Source organism: Crinia signifera, chromosome 3 (assembly GCF_055691185.1).
Source record: "Crinia signifera chromosome 3, ASM5569118v1, whole genome shotgun sequence".
NCBI classification, from domain to species: Eukaryota; Metazoa; Chordata; class Amphibia; order Anura; family Myobatrachidae; genus Crinia; species Crinia signifera.
Window position 1 is genome coordinate 138692687 of NC_139219.1, and position 20156 is coordinate 138712842.

A 20156-nucleotide genomic window follows, 5' to 3' on the forward strand; every position below is an offset into this window, starting at 1 on the left:
CTGTCCAGTCTGAGCAGGTATGTTTTGTACATGCTAGATGATTGTCTCTACTGCAGTTTCTACAGACTCCAAAGCAAGCCCATGAATTTGGTGCTTGATTTGTGGAAACACAAAGAAGTTGAAGTGGGCCAGGTTTAGACTGGCCATACACTTATGCAACTTTTCTGAGGGAGAAGTTGTATAAGACTTCCCTTGAACTGCCAGTGAGCTTCCCAGGTGGCAGAATCGCAAGTACTGCCAGATCCAATATCTTTAGTGCAGTACGGTGCAATCTAGGGGCTCCAATCTTAAATGCACAGGACAGTGGATTGGATCTAAAACACGTGCCAATTTTCACTCGATTCCTTGGCTTGAGGCAGAATCAGGGTGAATCGTGCAAAACAACGGTTTAGTGTATGGCCAGCTTTTTTTATTCTCATAGATGCATCCATAGGCCAGAAAATCCGCCACTTTTTTGTGGTCCAGTGAATTGCCATGATGGAGAAGGACACCGTGAGCATGGGTTCCTCGACGGCGCATGGAAATATCCTCCAGCACTTGCAGCAGGCATTAGTATGTGTAGCGTACCATATGCTGCTGCACATGAGATGGTGGCTACATGACCAGTCTTGGATGCATAAACAGCCATCATTTGCTTGTTACGCTGCACTTGCGTCGGAACTTCTGTAGTGGCGCACCTCCAACTAGGGTCAACTAAACCAACTGTCAAGCCCCTCTTGTTACACCAGTTCACTTAAATATTTTTTAGCTTTGGACAGTTACCCCACCAGGTTACCCCGCAAGGTGGTCGATGCTGTCCCACACCATATGGATCCAATGCCTCTGCAGTGCTCGAGGTATGTATGGAGTGGTGGGGGGAGATAGTGCATGCTACCGCTACACAATTTCTCTCCAGTGGCCTTTGTTCAGCTCCATAATGAGTTTCTGAAGGAAGTGAACATAAAAATTTATTTGGTGCACAGTGCTGCTTACATACAATTCTGATCTTCTGTGCCTTCATATTTTACAAGAACTTTAGTCTGAGATTACCGTTGACAACCAGAAAATTGTCTACTCTACCTATGCATTGTAAGTCTGGAAATTTTCAGTTTCTAAAAGCACACTTGTCAATTAAGCAAGTGCTGCTGTATTCCTGAGGCAGTACTTAATATGATCATGTTTTTGTGGGCTTAATATTTCAAACAGTCTGAATTATTGGCACACATCTATTCAATGCAGCCATTTTTTTTTAATTGAGTCTTTATTTACATTTTTTCAATAAACAAACATGAATTTACATTTATAAAACCCTCACATAACACACATTACCTGCATATACTACAAACAATACATACAATGCACTTTGCAATTCCATAGTTTATATGCCGGGATCCTCACACCTAGGAGGTCCTACAGGTTGGAGTATGGGGGGGGGGGATCTGCACGGGGGGTCCGATGGGGATTCGAAAGGGGAGAGGACATTGTGCCATTTCCCTATCGCTCCACTCCGGTAAAGAGTGTGCTATACTTCGTTATGTAGATTGAGTATAAACCCATATACTATAGGAATGGAGCGTTATAGGGAAGGGGTAAGGAGAAGAGATTCGCCAGTGGGAGATGTGTTTTCTCCTGATCCGCTTTCGATGGTTCATAGGACTTAGTGCTTCATATAATCTTTATCTAGTTTTCATTTATCGACATTCTGGGACAGTTCTCGTAGAAATTATATCCCTCCCCCCCTTTTTTTTTTTTATATATATATTTTTTTTTTATAATGGTCGGGGTAGCGTGACATTAGCATAGGATACTTTTCACAAGATACAAGTTACATAAAATATAACAATTAGAATATACCCTGCGCACATCGTCAACGTGAGACTCTACATACACAGTTGTGGCGAAAATTTTATAACAATCATTCGTTCTTTTTTTTTTTTTCCAAGTGAAGAACAAATCTGTGACTGTGAAAATGTACTAATGTACTGCCCGCCCCTATTTTTATTTTTTTTCTATATATATATATATATATATATATATATATATATATATATATATATATATATATATATATATATATATATATATATATATATATATATATATATATATATATATATATATATATTTTTTTTTCTATTTTCCTTTCCTTTTTCCCATTTTTAATTACTACTAAAATTGGTAACCTAAACTCCTGTAAATTTATACCATTTAGATTGATACCACTGGTGCCAAATATCGTGGAATTTGGTGAGCTCCCCTTTGGAGGCATAATAATATTTCTCATGCTCATATATCGCATTTACTAAATTAGTCCATTCTGTGAATACCGGGCCTGTTTTGGCCATCCAGTGCCGTGCAATTATCATTTTGGCCGAGGCCGTGAGGATTATTAGAAGAGAACGCTGCTCTCTAGATATGTGTCTTTCTTGCCAAATTCCTAAAACCATTTTTTTCGCCGTGAGAGTATCCTGTGGTGTCCCTATGTCTACCAGGACCTGTCGTATCTTATCCCAAAATTGACCTACTGAAATGCATGACCATATCAAGTGCCAGAAGGTGGCCCCCGACTCGTCGCACTTTGGACATCTATCAGAAACTGATCCTGCCATTTTCTGTAAGCCTACCGGAGGTGAAGAACATTAAATTGGACCTGTTGGATGCGGATCGACCCCGTTGCCCATTTTGGAGCAGCGAACGCTTCCTGCCACTGTCTATCCGTTAAAGACGGGAGGTCCCTGGCCCATTTCTGCCTTAGCTGTGGTATCCCCTTGTCCTGTTCAATTATAAGCAGGAACTTAATAATTTTTGATATCCGTTTTTTCGGGGTTTAGTTTTTCAAAAATAATTTGACCGGAGTATCCTCTAACCATTTGTCCCTCCCCCTGTCAAAAGACTTCATGTTGTTATTTTGGAAGAGTTCGCCCAGGGTAGTGATCCCATATTGGGACCATAGTTTTCCACCTTGCTGTTTGTAAACCTCCTTGTCTGTTGGCATCAGGAGAAACGATATGTCTGGATCTACTTCCTCATAATTACCCATTTTTTTTCAACCATATTCCATATTTTGATAGCCTGGATAATGATTCCCGGATATTTTTTCCGAACATTGCCCAAAAAGCAATGTCTGGAGAGGTGTTATATATGGGTCTATACACTTTAAAAGTCTATATAGATCTGGTGTGTATTCATCTTCCTGTATGCAGGAGCTAAGATGTACTAGTTGCGCCACCATATAATACCTTTTGAAATTAGGCAGTGCCAGTCCCCCCTTCTCTCGACTTCTCCAGAGGGTGGCCAGCTTAACCCTGGGTCGTTTATTGCCCCATATAAAGGAGGATAGTGTACTGTTAAGATTTCTAAAGTACTCATCCTTTATATAGATCGGAGAGTGCTGTAGAAGATACAGTATTTTAGGAAGGATGACCATTTTTATCAAGTTGACTCGACCTATTACTGTAAGGGGGAGTCTGGCCCATATCCTACATTTCGATCTTACCTCCTGGATAGCAGGGTAGATATCCCTAAGGTATCCTTCTGTTTTCCCTGTGACCACTACCCCCAGGTATTTAAACCCCTGTGTTTTTACTAGTGGATCGTATCTCTGCCCTACCTCCTGTGGTTCTTTTCCCAATATTAATAAGTGGGATTTATCCCAATTTACTGTTAAACCCGAAAATTTCCCAAATGAGTTGAGTTGTGCCACTACTACCTGGAGATCTTGCTCTGGATCCGCCAATCCGACCAGTAAGTCGTCTGCATAAAGTGAGACGAGATTATATCTGTTCTCTCTGGCCGGGTCCTGACTATATATATATATATATATATATATATATATATATATATATATATATATATATATATATATATATATATATATATATATATATATATATATATATATATATATTATATATAATGTGTGTGTGATCTACAGACCACCAGGTCAGGAAGAGGAACTAGACAAGAGCCTATTGCAGGACATCAATAAAATGGCATTAAAAGGAGAGGTGATAATCATGGGAGACTTTAATCTACCTGATGTAAACTGGGAGCTGCCTGTTGCAAGTTCCACCAGAAGTAGGGACATGCTGAATTCCTTGCAAGGAGCATCCCTCCAGCAATTGGTGAGGGAGCCCACTCGTAAGGACGCAATATTAGACTTAATACTTACAAATGGTGACAGAATATCTGACATAAATGTGGGTGAAAATCTGGGATCCAGTGACCATCAAGCAGTATGGTTCAAAATAAAGACAGAGACTGACTCATCGCACACAAAAACAAAGGTGTTAGATTTTAGGAAGGCTGATTTTGTAGAGATGGGAAACTCTGTAAGGGATTCTTTGGCAGAGTGGAAGAACTTGGAAGGAGTGCAGGATAAGTGGGAAAAATTAAAAAGTGCAATTCTAAAAGCAACAGAACTTTGTGTCAAAAGAGTTAGGAAAAACACAAGAAAAAGAAAGCCATTGTGGTTTGCAAAAGAAGTAGCAAGTATTGTGAAAGCAAAAAAGTTGGCCTTTAAGAAATTTAAGCAGACGCAGAAGAATGAGGACAAAGAGGTGTATCTTGTTAGACAGAAGGAGGCTAAGAAGGTAATCAGATGTGCAAAAGCTCAGGCTGAAGAGAAAATGGCCCAGTCAGTGGGTAAAGGGGGGAAAACTTTTTTTTAGGTATATAAGTGAAAGGAGAAAAACCAAAAGTGGAATAATTAGACTGAAGACAGAGAGTGGAAGTTTTCTTGAGGGGGACAATGTAATAGCAGATAATATTAATAATTATTTCTGCTCAGTATTCACTGCTGAAAGCGAGGGGAAGGGGCCACAGTTAAGTTGCAAGTATAGTCAGAAAACTGAGGGAGAGACAAGTACATTTACAGAGGAGAAAGTCCTCACAGAACTCTCAAAACTGAAAGTGGATAAATCAATGGGGCCAGATGGGATACATCCAAGGATACTAAAAGAGCTTAAAGGGGAGCTGGTAAAACCAATAACAGAATTATTCAAACAGTCACTAGCTACTGGAGTAATCCCAGAGGACTGGAAAACAGCGAATGTAGTCCCACTGCACAAAAGTGGAAGCAAGGAAGAGGTAAGCAACTATCGACCAGTGAGCCTTACATCAGTAGTAGGGAAATTGATGGAAACACTCTTAAAACAAAGAGTTGTAGAATATCTCAAAACCAGCAATTTACAGGATCCAAAACAGCATGGGTTTACTGGGGGAAGATCATGTCAAACAAATCTTATTGACTTTTTTGACTGGGTGACTAAAGTAATAGATCACGGTGGGGCTGTAGATGTAGCTTATCTAGACTTTAGTAAAGCTTTTGACACTGTCCCACATCGCAGACTGTTAAATAAACTTGAAAGCTTGGGATTGGATTCTAAGATAGTTGAATGGATAAGAGCGTGGTTGCAGGACAGAAAACAGAGAGTTGTAGTAAACGGAGTACAGTCAAAGGAGGGAAAGGTTACAAGTGGAGTACCCCAGGGATCTGTACTTGGACCGGTGCTTTTTAATATCTTTATTGGTGATATTGCAAATGGAATTGAGGGTAAAATGTGCCTTTTTGCAGATGACACAAAGGTATGCAACAGGGTAGACACGCCAGGAGGGGTAAAACAAATGATTGAGGATATAGGCAGATTAGAGAAATGGTCAAGAGAATGGCAACTACAGTTTAATGCCAAAAAATGCAAAATCATGCACTTGGGTCTCAGAAATCCAAAGACTCAATATAGTATAAATGGCACTATAATGGAAACTACTGAGGAAGAGAGGGATCTAGGTGTCACTATTTCAGGGGACTTAAAAGCAGGTAGGCAATGTAACAAAGCAATGAAGAAGGCAAGTCAGATGCTTGGTTGCATAGGGAGAGGTATCAGCAGTAGAAAGAAAGAAGTAATAATGCCACTGTATAGGTCATTGGTACGACCTCACCTAGAGTATTGTGTTCAGTTCTGGAGGCCATATTTCCAGAAGGATATAAATACATTAGAGACTGTACAAAGAAGAGCAACTAAAATGGTGCATGGCCTACATCACAAAACGTACCAGGAAAGACTAAAAGATCTTAATATGTATACTTTAGAGCAGAGAAGGGAAAGGGGGGACATGATAGAAACTTTCAAATATATCAAGGGCTTTAACAAGGTACAGGTGGGAGACATTCTTCACAGGAAGAGGAGCAACAGAACACGAGGACATGCACTGAAACTAGAGGGAGGAAGATTCAGGGGAAATGCGAGGAAGAATTTTTTCACAGAAAGAGTAGTAGATAAGTGGAATAGCCTCCCAACAGAGGTGGTAGACGCAAATACAGTAGTACAATTTAAACATGCTTGGGATAAGCATATTGATATCCTTACAAAAAAATAAGGATCAAATATGGTTTGAGGTAACATGTTTAAAAAAAGGGGCAGACTAGATGGGCCAAGTGGTTCTTATCTGCCGTCAAATTCTATGTTTCTATGTTTAGATCTTAACAGGCAGACGAGGGGCTCAATCGCCACTGCGAATATAAGAGGAGAGAGCGGGCAACCCTGCCGGGTTCCTCTGTTTAATGAGAAGAATGAAGATGTATATCCATTTATGGAGACCCTGGTCCGAAACCAAAGGCTCCCAGGGTGCCCCATAAATAGCTCCACTCAACCGAATCGAACGCTTTGTTCGCATCAAATGAGGCCACTGCTGCGCTCCTTCCTCTTACATTAGCATGTTGGACATACGTAAACACCCGTCTTAGGTTGATAAGAGTGGGTTTTCCACTCATGAACCCTGATTGATCATGGTGTATTATGCCTTGAATTACACGACTGAGTCTATTCGCCATAATCTTTGCTATTATCTTCGCGTCTGACACTAGCGATATTGGTATGTATGAATCAACTCTCGTCGGGTCTTTATCCTTTTTTGGTATAAACACCATGGAGGCGTCCCCCATAGATTCTGGCAGTTCCCCTTCCTTTGATACATCTTGACAGAGAGTAACTAACCGTGGGATTATAATTTTGGCATATTTTTGGTATACCTCGGCCGGCAGGCCGTCAAGGCCTGGTGCTTTTCCTGTGGGCAGAGCTTTGATTACATTTTCGACTTCCTCAAGGGAAATAGGCCTCTCTAGGGATGCCAATCCCGGGGCATTTTTTCAATCCCGGGATTGAAAAATGCTCAATCCCGTGGATCCCGGGATTGGCATCCCCACCAAAAAAAAAACATTTTTAGCATAGGACCCGACCCGCACATCTACTTACATTAGGGTGCGGCCGGGAGTGGGTTTGGAGGTGCACGGTGCCTCCCGGCAAGTGCACCTCCATAGAAGACAGTGGGCGGAGGCAGGCGGGCGGCAGAGAAGAGGCGGGCAGGCGGGCGGCGGAGAAGAGGCGGGTAGGCGGTCACTGGTGACGTGTGGCCTGCGCAGCGTGACCTCTACTGTCACGCTACGCAGGCCCGCACGCCAGGTCAGGTTACGGGAACAGCCGGGCAGCGTCTGAGCGAGTGCTCAGACGCTGCCCGGCATTAGACTGCGCATGCGCAGTCTAATCCCAAAATCCCGGGATTGAAATCCCGGACTTTTTTAGGCCGGATCCCGCCGATCCCGGGATTGGCCACACTAGGCCTCTCCAAGAGCTCCCGGGCTTCCGCGGACAGACGAGGAAGCTCAATGTCCTCCAAGAATTTCCCTAACTCCTCTCCATTCGGGGACACAGTGGATTGGTATACTTTTCCAAAATGGGCAACAAACTCGTCCGCTATTTCTGGGGTTGTGGTCAATATATCGTCCTGTTCCGTCAGGATTTTAAATATTACATTAGAGGGTTTGTCAGTTCTAGATAGATAGGCAAGTAATTTCCCCCCCTTATCGGCGTTGGAATACCATTAGTGTGATTGTAACTGGAGCCTTCGATAGTTTACTTCTTGAAGGTATTCCAGCCATTTAGCCTGCATATTTTGCCATTCCTGCTTATCTATATCTGCCTTACTTACCAAATATGCATTTTCTAATTCTAGGGTGCGCTCCTCCATCTTACGTGCCTTTGCCCGATGACATCCCTTTACATAGGCAATTTTTTTTAATAAGTATACCTCGAAAAAAAGCCTTAAAAGTATCCCATAAGCAGGAACTGGAGGTTGACCCCTCATTTAGTTCAAAAAAGGCCACTATCTCTTGCTCTATCTCATCATTATTGAACTGTGACAGCCAGAATGGTTGTAGCTTCCAATATCTCTACCCCTTTATCTCTGCTAAGTCTATCTGCATTGTTATTGGAGAGTGGTCCGATATGCCCCTAGCCTTGTATTCTATTTGAATTACTTTATTAATTATGGTGTCTGAGACGAGGATCATGTCTATTCTTGAAAAGGCACCATACGATGCTGAATAACACGAAAACTGAGTGAGCGTCGGATGTCTTATTCGCCATGGGTCTATCCAACCGATCCCTTCCAAAAACTCTGCAAACCCCCTCCCTCCCCTATGGGTTTTTGTAATACCTGTAGAACATCTGTCTAATTTTGGGGAGACTACGTTATTAAAGTCTCCTAGGCAGATAAGATGGTTTGTTGGGTAAAGAAGGGAAAATTCCACGGCTGCCCTCATTTCGTCGTATGAGAAGAGGGGGGGGGGATATATACATTTAGACGTGTTATATCCACCTGATTTATACAACTGTCTACAAAAATGTATCAACCCCCAGGATCAATCTTTATGTTACGCCCTTCGAATACTACCGTCTTCTTTACCAGAATTGAGACCCCTCTAGCAAGAGATGTGAAGGGGGCATGGAGTGTACCTAGCCATGGCCTTTTCAAGGCTGCGAGTTTGTCCCCAAACAAGTGAGTTTCTTTCAGGCAAATATCAGCCTCCAACATTTTACAGTGATTTAGGACCAGTGATCTCTTGACTTTGTCAATAAGTACTCTGACATTCCATGACATGAATTTAACCATAACCCTTTACTTTGAACCCCTTTCCCTTTTTTTTAATCTTTCCAACTTTCCTCTCTCCCTCTCTCCTCCCTTCCCGTCTTCCCCGTGCCACCCCAGATCTCCCCCCTCCTCCCACTACCATCCCATAGTGGGAGTTTTGGTTTGCAATGTGCACACATATAACAACAATACAGTACAAAATAACCCCCCCTCCCTCCTCCCCTCCCCCACCCTGTACTACCCGGAACTCCTGGCGTACCTATTTCCCCCCCTATTGCCCTACTTTCCCGAGGGCTATTTATAATTGGCCACCAATTGCGTGGCTGGCTCTCCGTTGGTACCCAAATATCGATCTCCTATACATTGAACTCCCCCCCTCCCCCCATGCACCAATCCTTACTACCCAACGCATCTATGAATCTTATCAACAATTATCCGGGCCCGGCCAGTGCTGGCAAACTATTTCCTTGAAGAGTACTGAGAGAGAAGAAAAAAAACACAACCACAATATATCAAGGAAAAACTTAACCTGCACTCTGCCAGACAGCACCAGAATGGGGCTACTGTCGAGCTTTTACCAACTTTTCACAGAGAAAAGAAAAAATATCACAGCAAGCAAAACACCCTTATAGTGTATATCTTTGGCACAGTCATTGTCATATTATTAAAGCAGCGGACCACTTGTTTGCAGATTGGCCAACTGTTTTAATCCAGGATAAGTCCCATCGAGCCACCTTGCGACCTCTCCTGGGGAGAAAAAAAATTGGTACTTATGTAGTATCTGGGCTGCCGATTTCTAAATCGGGTCGGATCGGGAGATCGCATCGCATCGCATGCGACCATGCGATTCGATGCGATGCGATGCGATGCGATGACCCGATTTTTCCATAGGAATCAATGTTAAAATGGACTGAGTCCATTTTAACATGGAATTCAATGGGAAAAATGGGTCCTTTTCATACCCCTACTATCCAAGTGGGCATGGAGTTGGATATAAACCTGTGGCGAGCGTAGCGAGCCACCGAGCCCGAAGCGTGGCGAGCGAAGCGAGCCCCGCGAGGGGACGAATACCGTCCCCTCGCGGGGCTCGCTTCGCTCGCCACGCTTCGGGCTCGGTGGCTCGCTACGCTCGCCACAGGTTTATATCCAACTCCATGCCCACTTGGATAGTAGGGGTATGAAAAGGACCCATTTTTCCATAGGAATCATTTTAACATTGATTCCTATGGAAAAATCGGGTCATCGCATCCGATATCGGATGCGATATCGGATGCGATGCGATGCGATATCGCATCGCATCGCATCTGATTGTATGCCTTAACTTAAGGCATACAATCAAAAAATCGGCAGCCCAGATACTACATAAGTACCAAAAAATTTAGTAGACCTGTTTACTTCGACTCTTAGCTTGGAGGGATACAGCATCGAGTATTTCAACTCTAGCTCTTAGCCTGATTTTAACCTCCCTGAACTTTGATCTCTCGCGCTGAACTTCAACTGGGAAGTCTGGGAATGCGGAAATCCTTTTCCCGCTATGGCCAAAGTCATCTTTATTCCTTGTCAGGCGAAGTACTGAGTCCCGATCTTTATAATTCAGAAATTTGGCAATAAATGTACGAGGGGGACCCCCAGGAGGATTCGGTCGCGCCGGCACCCGATGGGCCCTTTTCTACCACAAACTGTTAGGAGAATGACTCCCTACCAAAGGCCTGTATCAACCAGTCCTCCAGGAACTTTTCCGGGTGGCTCCCTTCCACTCGTTTTTCCAGGCCTATAAATCTAATATTGTTCCGGCGAAGTCTCCCCTCAAAATCTGCCATTTTTAAACGTATATCGGACAGTTGGCCAGACATCATTTTTACTTGTTCCTGTATAGTGGCAACCACGTCTTCCACAGAAGATACCCTGTTTTCAACCTCCGTAACTCTTTCCCTGGTTTTCTGAGCATCGCTCCTCAGTAGCATTAAGTCCGACCTGAATTTTATTAATTTGATCTGACAAGCGGGATTCGCATGTATTTATCGCCTCTTACACCTGCTGGAGAGTTACCTCAGTGGGGCGCGGCTCACCAGGCCCTTTCGATGGGGTAGTTTGGGCGGTGTTGGGCTGTGAGTTGGCAGTTGTATTACCCTGTGTTCTTGCATACTTCTCTAATCGGGCTGCGGCGGTGTTTTGCCCGGTCTTGCCCATTATCCTTACTGATGCCCTTACGGATGCCAGCTATTCCTCTTGAATATTAGGCTAAGGGGATTGGTCTGGTACACTGAACGAAGTTCACCAAACCCTTTTGCCCCTGTCTGGGTGCACCAGGTTGAATTTTAAGCACAGTCAATTACCATAGATTTATCCCTGGCTTCTCTGCACCTGACCCCAGGTAGACCTATACCTGATTTGCCTGTACTTTTCGGCCAAGCAATTACAGTCTTATATATATTTTGCCGGTACCTTTTTGGAGCTTTCAGCTGGCACTGCTCTTATCTCAACTGGGTAAACGAATACAGCTGCTCCCCTGGGTTGTCTGGGAACAGGGTCTCGGGCAGAAGAAATGATGTGGAGATCCTGATGCTTTTCTGTCGCTGCGACCTCCCCTCGCCTAAAGACTCTTGCAGCTGTAAACCGCGCTGCTTCAAGGCTCCGGCTGTAGTGCTTTCTGCTGTTTGAAGGGTATGGCTTGCAGGCGTTTTTCCTGGAGCTGCTTTCAGCGTCTCCTTCGCCCGGATCACACCGCTCTCTCCCTGCTTGCCACACGAACTTTGCGGCCCCGGCACGCTCTGGGGGGGATGTCTGGGTTGAGACTGCAGCCGGTCTGTATTGGTGCCTCGCCGCTTGTCGCCGCTGCTCTGTGTTTGCTCGTCTGCCCTCTCCGTTTGTCCTCTGGAGACGGACGGAAGCTGCGCCGGGTGCCTGACGCGTCACTCTCTCTCGCGTCACTCACGCTCTCCCAGCTCACGCGACGCCGGCCCTTCTCCGTATCCAGGTCTCAGCAATGACTCGGCTGCACCATCTGGCTGAGCCCGGGTAAGCGAAGCTGGTGGGTTTGCTACTTTAGCCTTTAGATACTGCAGGTGCGTGGGGGGATTATGGAGCTCATTTCCACAGGAGAGCCAGCTCCTTCCTCCCTCACTCACATGCCGCCGTGGCCGCGCCCCCAATGCAGCCATTTATGACCACATTAAAGGCATGCAGATTCGACCTTTTTAAAAAGTCACTTCTGCATTTTCAAAAATAGCTGATGGATTGTTGAATCCATTGACAATCTGCGTCCGTTTTTGACAATCCGCAGCTGGACCGACTGTCGGATCATTTCCGATAGTCTGAAGATTGAATTCAGAATTCTGACGGTCTGAATCAACATTGCGTTCCCCCCCCCCCCATAACCTTCGCATACAAATATTCAAAATTACTGTGACAAAAACATTGATTATCTGGATATTTTCTAGTTTAAGACCATAGGGTAGACAGGCCTTGACTATGGTGGCCAATCTCGGGATCAGCGGGATCCCGGGATTTGGCCCCAAAACTGCTGGGATTTCAATCCCGTGATTAGAGTTTCCAATCCTGGGATTTCCCGGCTGTTCCTGATACCTGGCCTCCGGCTCTGCACAGCGTGACGGTCAGAGGTCATGCTGCGCAGGACAAGTCACTGCACCCTGACTCTACCACACACTCCTGCTCCGGCCACCGCTGCACTTTTAAGTTAGGGATGCCAATCCTGGGAATCCCGGGATTGAGCATTTTTAAATCCCCGGAAAATGCCCCGGGATTGGCATTCCTAGCCTTGGCATATTTTATGACAGTGTCCTATTATTTTTTTTTTCATACCTGCAAATCACAGCTGCCCATTCCTGGGCCGTTTTTCCAAACCTAGGATTTTGGTTTACAGAAGTCTATCCCAGGGTTGCATTATGGATTCCTATAGGGAGTGGTGAGTGATGGTGTGTGTTAGAGATCAGTGAGGATGGATGTAGGGAGTGCATACCTCCCAACTTTTGAAGTTGGGAGGTCGGATGCGCACAGCGTCTATTCTCGGCAAGCTGGGGGGGCTCCCAACTGTCCCCCCCCCCCACCGCGGGACAATGGCGGGACGCGGGAACGTCCCCGAATATCGAGATGTTCCCGCGGTAAGCGTGACAGTTGGGAGGTATGGGAGTGTGTACACGGCACTTAATATTATGCCAGCAGCCATAGATACACAGCGCCATTATAAATGTAGTGCAGACTACCAGCCAATCAGAGCTGGAGGTTCTGAAGCTTATCAGGAGCTACTGCTGCAGCACCTTCTTTGATTTGTCTGCTGGTCCTCTAAGTCCGATTGGCTGGTGAATAGAGCTACATTTAAATGGCCATGTCTGTGTGTCTATGGCTGCCTGCCTAAGCACCATAAAGATCACTTTCACCAGGTTTGGACAGTTGGGCAGAGCCTGACGCAAGTGCTGCTAATGCTGCCCGGTACATCTGTGCATGTGCAATCCAATCCTATGAATTCCAGCAATTTTTTTGTGCAAAAATCACAGAATCCCAACAATCAAATGCTGGGATTGCCCTCCCTAGCTTCAGCCGATTTTGGTAACATTGGATGGCTGTCACATCATGCAGTCTGAATGTGAAAGGAAAGACTTTATTATTGTGAAATGGCCTTAATAATGTGCATATTGGTTTCACAGATAAAATACAGATGTTGTTCATAGGGAAAGGATTAAATGAGCGCATTAGTTAGGTTGTGTTTATCTTTCCCTCTTGGGTGTGCTCTTGGAAGGCACGCTATAGCAAGGGGAAAACCTGTTTGGTTGCTTTTTTTTGGCTTTGTTTATAGAAAGCTGTCTTTCACAATTACATAGCTGATTTAATCTAATGTGGTTCATGGTAGGTATATTTAAAGGGATTAAACGTCTTAATTTAATTTAAGATGTTTTTCTATAGTGTTGTAATGTATACAGTTATTGAACCACCTGTGTTAAATATTAACCTGATCTACAACCAGTTATGATCAAAAATACATCTTCAGATACATTACAGTAATGCATTTGCTTATGGTCACTTATTTCTTTTTTCATAATTCCTATACATAATGAAAACTTGTGCGCAACTTATTCCCAAAGAGAGAAATTCTTCAGACAGAAGCTGACTAAAGTCATTCATTAGTGTTTCCCGTACACTCTGTTCCTGAGCCCTTAGTAACTGTTGTATGGAATGTTACAGCTCAGACAAGTGTAGTTCCTTTCTCTATTTATCAAATGCAAACACCTCTGTCATGTACAAATGTACTGATTTGAGCTTTTTACAGAACACAAATGTCCTTTTTTTTTTTGTTTTACTTACAACGCTTAATTTTTTATAGACTTTGAAACCGAAAGTCTCTGTATGGTACAAGTTTTAACCTGTCATCTTAAAAGAAAAGTTTTTATTTTCAGTAGTCATGTATGGGACATTGGTACTTGTTTCATGGAATGGCTGTTTTGCATCACTACCTCCGTTCCTATTCGGTTTTTTATTATAATTATTATTTTATTTGCTTAATCAGCTAGGAAAACATTTTCTGCAGGAACAGAAAATTGAAGTGCGGAAAAAAATATTTTTATGCCAGTTTGATAAGGACTGCCCCCTGATAAAACCCGTACATTCTCAGGGAGTGATTCAGTTGTTTGAAAGATTTAGATCCCCTCTAAAGTCTTTGAGCTAATTCAGTCATTGGCCAGTATTCAATGCTCCCGATTCACCGTTTTTTCGGTGAATCCGGCTGATTTCACTCCTTGCGGTGAATTTTCTTCACTGAAAATATGATTCGCCCTATTCAATGTTCCAGTGTTCCCTCTAGAAATGAGGGCGGGCAGGGCGCCGCAGCGCAAGGGGGGCAGACCGGGCCCGCCGACATCACAATTGTGGGCGGTCCTGGGCAGCGGTGTCACGAAAAGGGGTGTGCCCGGGCCGCGACGTCACGAAAAGGTGGTGGGCCCGGCCGGCGCCGTCACTAAAGGAGGCGGGGCCGGCACCCCTGAAGTTACCGTGCTGCCGGGGAAGCGCTGGGAATCGCCGTCTAAGGCGGCGCTGCGCTGACCTGTGCACACAGCCAGGGCACCGGGGTGCTGCTAGCAGGGCAGGGCGCAGCGCCCCGCTAAAACAGCCTAGCGGGAACACTATGTTCACTGTTCACCAAAAGCAAACCGAGAATGCCAGCCAGTTCTCCGTTTCATGCTCGCTGTAATTCGCTGGTGTATTTCAATGGGGTTTTCACTGGGATTCGCCGAGAGTGTCTTCAATGCTCAAATGGAGAACTGCTTTCTCCATTGATTTTTCGGGTACCTGTTTCCTAGAATGGCGCCAGCAATAAAAATTGTATCCATCGAGTCCTAAAAAATCGCATGCAACCAAATCGCATGCGATGCGATCGATGCAATTTTTATATTGGAACCAATTTTAAATGCCCCCCAGACCCCAATTTTCATTGTATCCCCACCCTGATGGGTCAAATGCCCCCCATTGTTAACGCCACCCCACGATGAACACCAACCCGAAGCGTGGCAAGCGCAGCGAGCCCGCGAGGGGCGGCGGTACTCGTCCTCCGACCTTTTCATACCCCCACTATCCACGTCGGAGTGGAGTTGATTTTATATAGTATGGCGAGCCCCGTATGTCACAGGTATTACGTGTCCCCTCGCGGGGCTCGCTGTGCTCGCCACACTATATATAAAATCAACTCCACGCCGACGTGGATAGTGGGGGTATGAAAAGGTCGGAGGACGCGTACCACCGCCCCTCACGCGCTTGCCATGCTTCGGGTTGGCGTTCATCATGGGGTGACGTTAACAATGGGGGGCATTTCACATACAAATTAACCATTAGGGTGGGTATACAATCAAAAATTGGGTCTATTGGGCCATTTAACATTGTTCCCTATGTAAAATCGGGTCCATCGCATCAGTCGCATTGTATGCCAGTATAATGGCATACAATGGACCCGATTTTATATATAATTTAATATAAAATGTGTTGGCTTCTGTTACTACTTTCAATAGATGGCTTATTGCAGTTTGGTTTCTTTGTATTTTTCATGTTTTTATTTGATTTTCTCAGTATTTTAGTGTGTTCCCTCTTCCTCAGTTTACTTCTTTTTTTTTTTTGCACACTATAAATCATTTTACAAATTTGGTTTCCTTTAATTAGTATTTGTAATATTTTTTCAGATAATGGAACTCTGTGGAGCAACAAGACTTGGCTATTTTGGAAGAAGCCAGTTCTACATTGCGCTGAAGCTTGTAGCAGTGGCACAGTCTAGTTTGCCATTGCGAGTTGAAAGTTTAAACACTGGTAAGCATGGTTTCTTAGCCTGATCGCTTTTTGATGTCTGTCGTCGAAAACCAGCCATCAAAGACACTCGCCATATTCCATCACATTCCGAGATCCTCTTAAATGGCGAGGTTTGCCTTGAATGCGGCGAGCCCGCTGCATTTTATGATGAGCCCCGCCGTTTTAATGGGCACACTCGCTGTTTCCACCTTGCTGAATAGAACCAGTGAGGTGGAAACAACAAGTGAATACCGAAGGTGATCTACAAGCACTGCTCACAGTCATAGCATATGGTCATTATTGGGGAACCATTTTGGAATACGGCTGTAATGTAACAAAAAGCGGAGAAAGTGAAGCACCAGGAATACTTTCCAGATGCACTGTACAGTTATATTACCCAGTTATGTTTGGTTAATGCTAACAGCGTCTTTTCACACCTTAACTAGACCTTATCACCTGAGAGCCTCTGTTTTGTTTTTTTCCTCTCTCTCTCTCTCTCTCTCTGGTACTGGTTGCATTCCGTTTTTGATCTCATTTACTTTGGATTTGTTATCATTTTTTTTCATTGTCATTTCACACATTGCTTTTTGGGGGCTTGTAGGCTTCTTTTCTCATATCATATTGGTAATGAATATTGCATATCAAGTACATGTTGTAAATATTGCGACCATTAATTACTGATTTGTGATTTTTGACAGCCATATTTGTGTTCTCAAAACATTTTATTTTGCTCATGAGTTGATGATAATTGTACATATATCTGTACAGGAAATCTCTCTCCTTCGTTTCCGTTCCGTGTATGTAATAGGTAGTAGACAGTGGCCCTCAGTGGCTTGAAAGCTAGTCACCCCTGGATCGCACATTAGTGAGAAGCTAAGGTGTTAGTGATTTTTAACCCTTTTCAGTCTGGGTGGAAAGAAACAGAGGCTAGGGGTTTAAAACTGTTACACCTGGAGAAAAAAATATTAAGTGGTTAAAAAAATTATTATTTTTTTTATTCCATAATTACATAGTTTGCCACACCAACTTAAGTGGGGCATCACCCAAAACTCATCCCTAAAACTGACTAATTGTAAAAATAGTTACCTATATTGTGCCTTTAGTTTTACTACATGCAGTCTATAAATACTAGAGACCAAGATACAGTAGGTAAAAATGACTATTAAAAGTACTCAGAAAAGTCGGCTTACTGTTGAATTATTGATCTCTACTTCAGCTTCCATTGCTGCTCAGTTCATCATGCTTTGAATGGTTAATTACTAATGTTTTTTGCCTTTGCTTTTTGTGGTTTTATATGTATATATGTTATGCACACCTTTTACTGCATTACAGTTGTTCTGCATATAGCCATTGGTTCATCCATTTATTCTTTCCAGTAAAGGACCTGCCTCTGCCAAGATTTCTTGTGTCAAAGAATGAACAGGATTCAAGACATCAGTTTCCTCATGGCTCAGAGGGTGACAACTCCGCTTCTTACTCAGGGGTTATACCTCCTCCCCCTGGCAGAATACAAGTCAAGAAAGGTTCAGTTAGTCATGATGTTATTCAGTCACGTGGTCCAACGGAACAGGTAGGATTTATTTAGGTTATACCATTCTATATTTAAGCTTAGTTCAAATGATGAAGTGGCAACATGCAATTTGCTAATATTACTCTGCAGAAGTTGTTTTACAGCAGGATATCATTTTGTCTTAGTTGTGTTTCTTACAATTGAAACTTTCTTTTTAAATTGAAAGGCAGAGATTGTGTGCATAATAGGTAACCAAAAAAATGAAAAATGAATCCTGGCCTTGTATTTTGATGTCATCTATTTTTTTTTTTTTTTTATAATAATATTTTTTTTATTCAATAAAAATTCAAGCGTACTTGTTTCGTAGCACGGCGCCCAATTTTTTCATCTTATGGCATCTTATGGCATCTTATGCCATTGCATCGCATTGCATGCCATATAGCCACATGAGATGCGATACGATTTTTGATTGTATAAGCACCCTAATGGGTGATTAAAATGTTAAATGCACCCCCACGCCACCCCCACTATCAACGCGAACCCAAAGCGCGGCGGTACGCTTCCTCCGACCTTTTCATACCCCCCACTATCCACGTCGGCGTGGAGTTGATTTTAGATAGTATAGCGAGCCACCGAGCCCGAAGCGTATTCCGTGTATGCTCACCACGCTTCAGGCTCGGTGGCTCGCTGCGCTCGCCACACTATATAAAATCAACTCCACGCCGACGTGGATAGTGGGGGTATGAAAAGGTCGGAGGACGCGTACCGCCGCCCCTCGTGGGCTCGCTGCGTTTGCCACACTTCAGGTTGGCGTTTAGTGAGGGGGCATTTAACATTGTAAGGACCCATCTGGGTGGCTGTACAATAAAAAATCGTATACTATTGCATTGTATAGCATACAATGCCATACAATTTTTTATTGTACAACATTGCGTCCCATCACATCACACACCATATTCAGTCTTATGGTATCCAGTGTGATGGGCGCCGTGCTAGGAAACCAGTACCAATTCAAGATTGCAGGTATATACGCAGTTTTGCAACTTTAAAACTTTATTTCATTCCCCAATGATCAGCCTTCTGAACTAATTAATTTTTTCTTATTTTAATGTTAGGAGTCCACCTCCCCAGTCGTATCCCCCCAGCAGTCCCCTCCTTCATCTCCACATTCTTGGAGGAAGCATAGTCGGCATGCCAGTGGTGGAAACAGTGAACGGCCTGTGACAGGATCTGGTCCGCTCTGGGCACCGTACAGTGAAGCACAAACAGGTATGGTTTGTAAACTGCCCTGAGATCACCTGAAGCAACAACAACAAAAAAATTTAGTCCGAAGTGAAATTTTTTTTGTCTTTTTAAATTCAGCTTCTATGAAAAGTTTTCTTTTTTATATGATAAAGTTGTTCAAATTTTATTTACAGCGCATTTTTATTTGTTTTGAAGTGTCTTTAATGCTTTTACAGTTGTGTTCCTAAATATGACATGCTTGGATTCAGCAATACAATGATACATTTCTGAAGTATAATATTCTTGGTAGGTTTATGTTGCATTTCCACCATATTTTATAATTTGCAGCAGTTTAGACTCCACTTCCATCCCTATAATTGTCTCAAAAAATAATAAATGAGAGCTTTAACCCTGACTTCTCACAAAAGCCTCTAATGAACTTTCCCAAGGTTCAGCTAGAAACTATGGTGCCTCTTCACAGATGAGAACCACAAGTAATTCTTGGATAAAATGCACATATAATGAACAGTGGAAAGTGGTGCTGGTTTCCATTTTCAATTCAGTAGGTCTCGACCACAGTTGATTTGTTTCGGGTTCCAACACATAATGTAATTTAAAATATGGTGTAAGAGAACCATTCAAAGCAATGAAGAGAGGGGTGAGTAACCCCTATAAATACAGGGCGGACCCAACTCACAGGGAGAAATGCTGTGTCTATAAGGTTTCTTTCAGGTCAAGAAAGTATCTTTATCTTTCTTGACCTGAAAGAAACCTTTATAGACACAGCACTACTTCTTCTCTCTAGCAAAGATAAAGATACTTCTATGAGAGAACTGCAATTTACACCCGTGTGAGTACGGTACTCTTACCGAGAGGGATCATTGCCTTGGGTATTAAATGTTCGAATATATGGAAATATGTATATATGAATGTAGTGGTTATAGTGTTGTGACAAACATTAATTGGATTTACACAGGTATGACACAAGTGTTGCACTAATATTAGTAATGAAAAAAAATCTGAAACTGAACAGGTCCTGTAAGACACGTTCCTGCAATAAAAAAGAAAATCCAGTTTCAATTGCATATTGAAAGTTACTGTAAATCGGCATAGTGGAGAGTATCACAGCTTGGGCTATCTTCTACCTGACAATGGCCGATCTGGTGCAGCTACACAGTGGAAGCATAGTGCAGCCTCAGTTACTTTCTAACCTCTGAACAGTGATGAGGCC

At 43.4% G+C, this 20156-nt stretch overlaps 1 protein-coding gene across 4 annotated transcripts in view; it reads left to right on the forward strand.

Moving 5' to 3' along the window:
• Positions 1–20156, forward strand: part of REPS1 (RALBP1 associated Eps domain containing 1) — an 80585-nt gene that overhangs the window by 21438 nt on the left and 38991 nt on the right. For all 4 annotated transcript variants that reach the window (XM_083176584.1, XM_083176585.1, XM_083176587.1 and 1 more), the window contains exons 2-4: positions 16089–16212; positions 17568–17761; positions 18817–18970. In XM_083176584.1, the coding sequence (XP_083032710.1) occupies positions 16089–16212; positions 17568–17761; positions 18817–18970 (472 nt within the window). The remainder of the gene's footprint in view (positions 1–16088; positions 16213–17567; positions 17762–18816; positions 18971–20156) is intronic.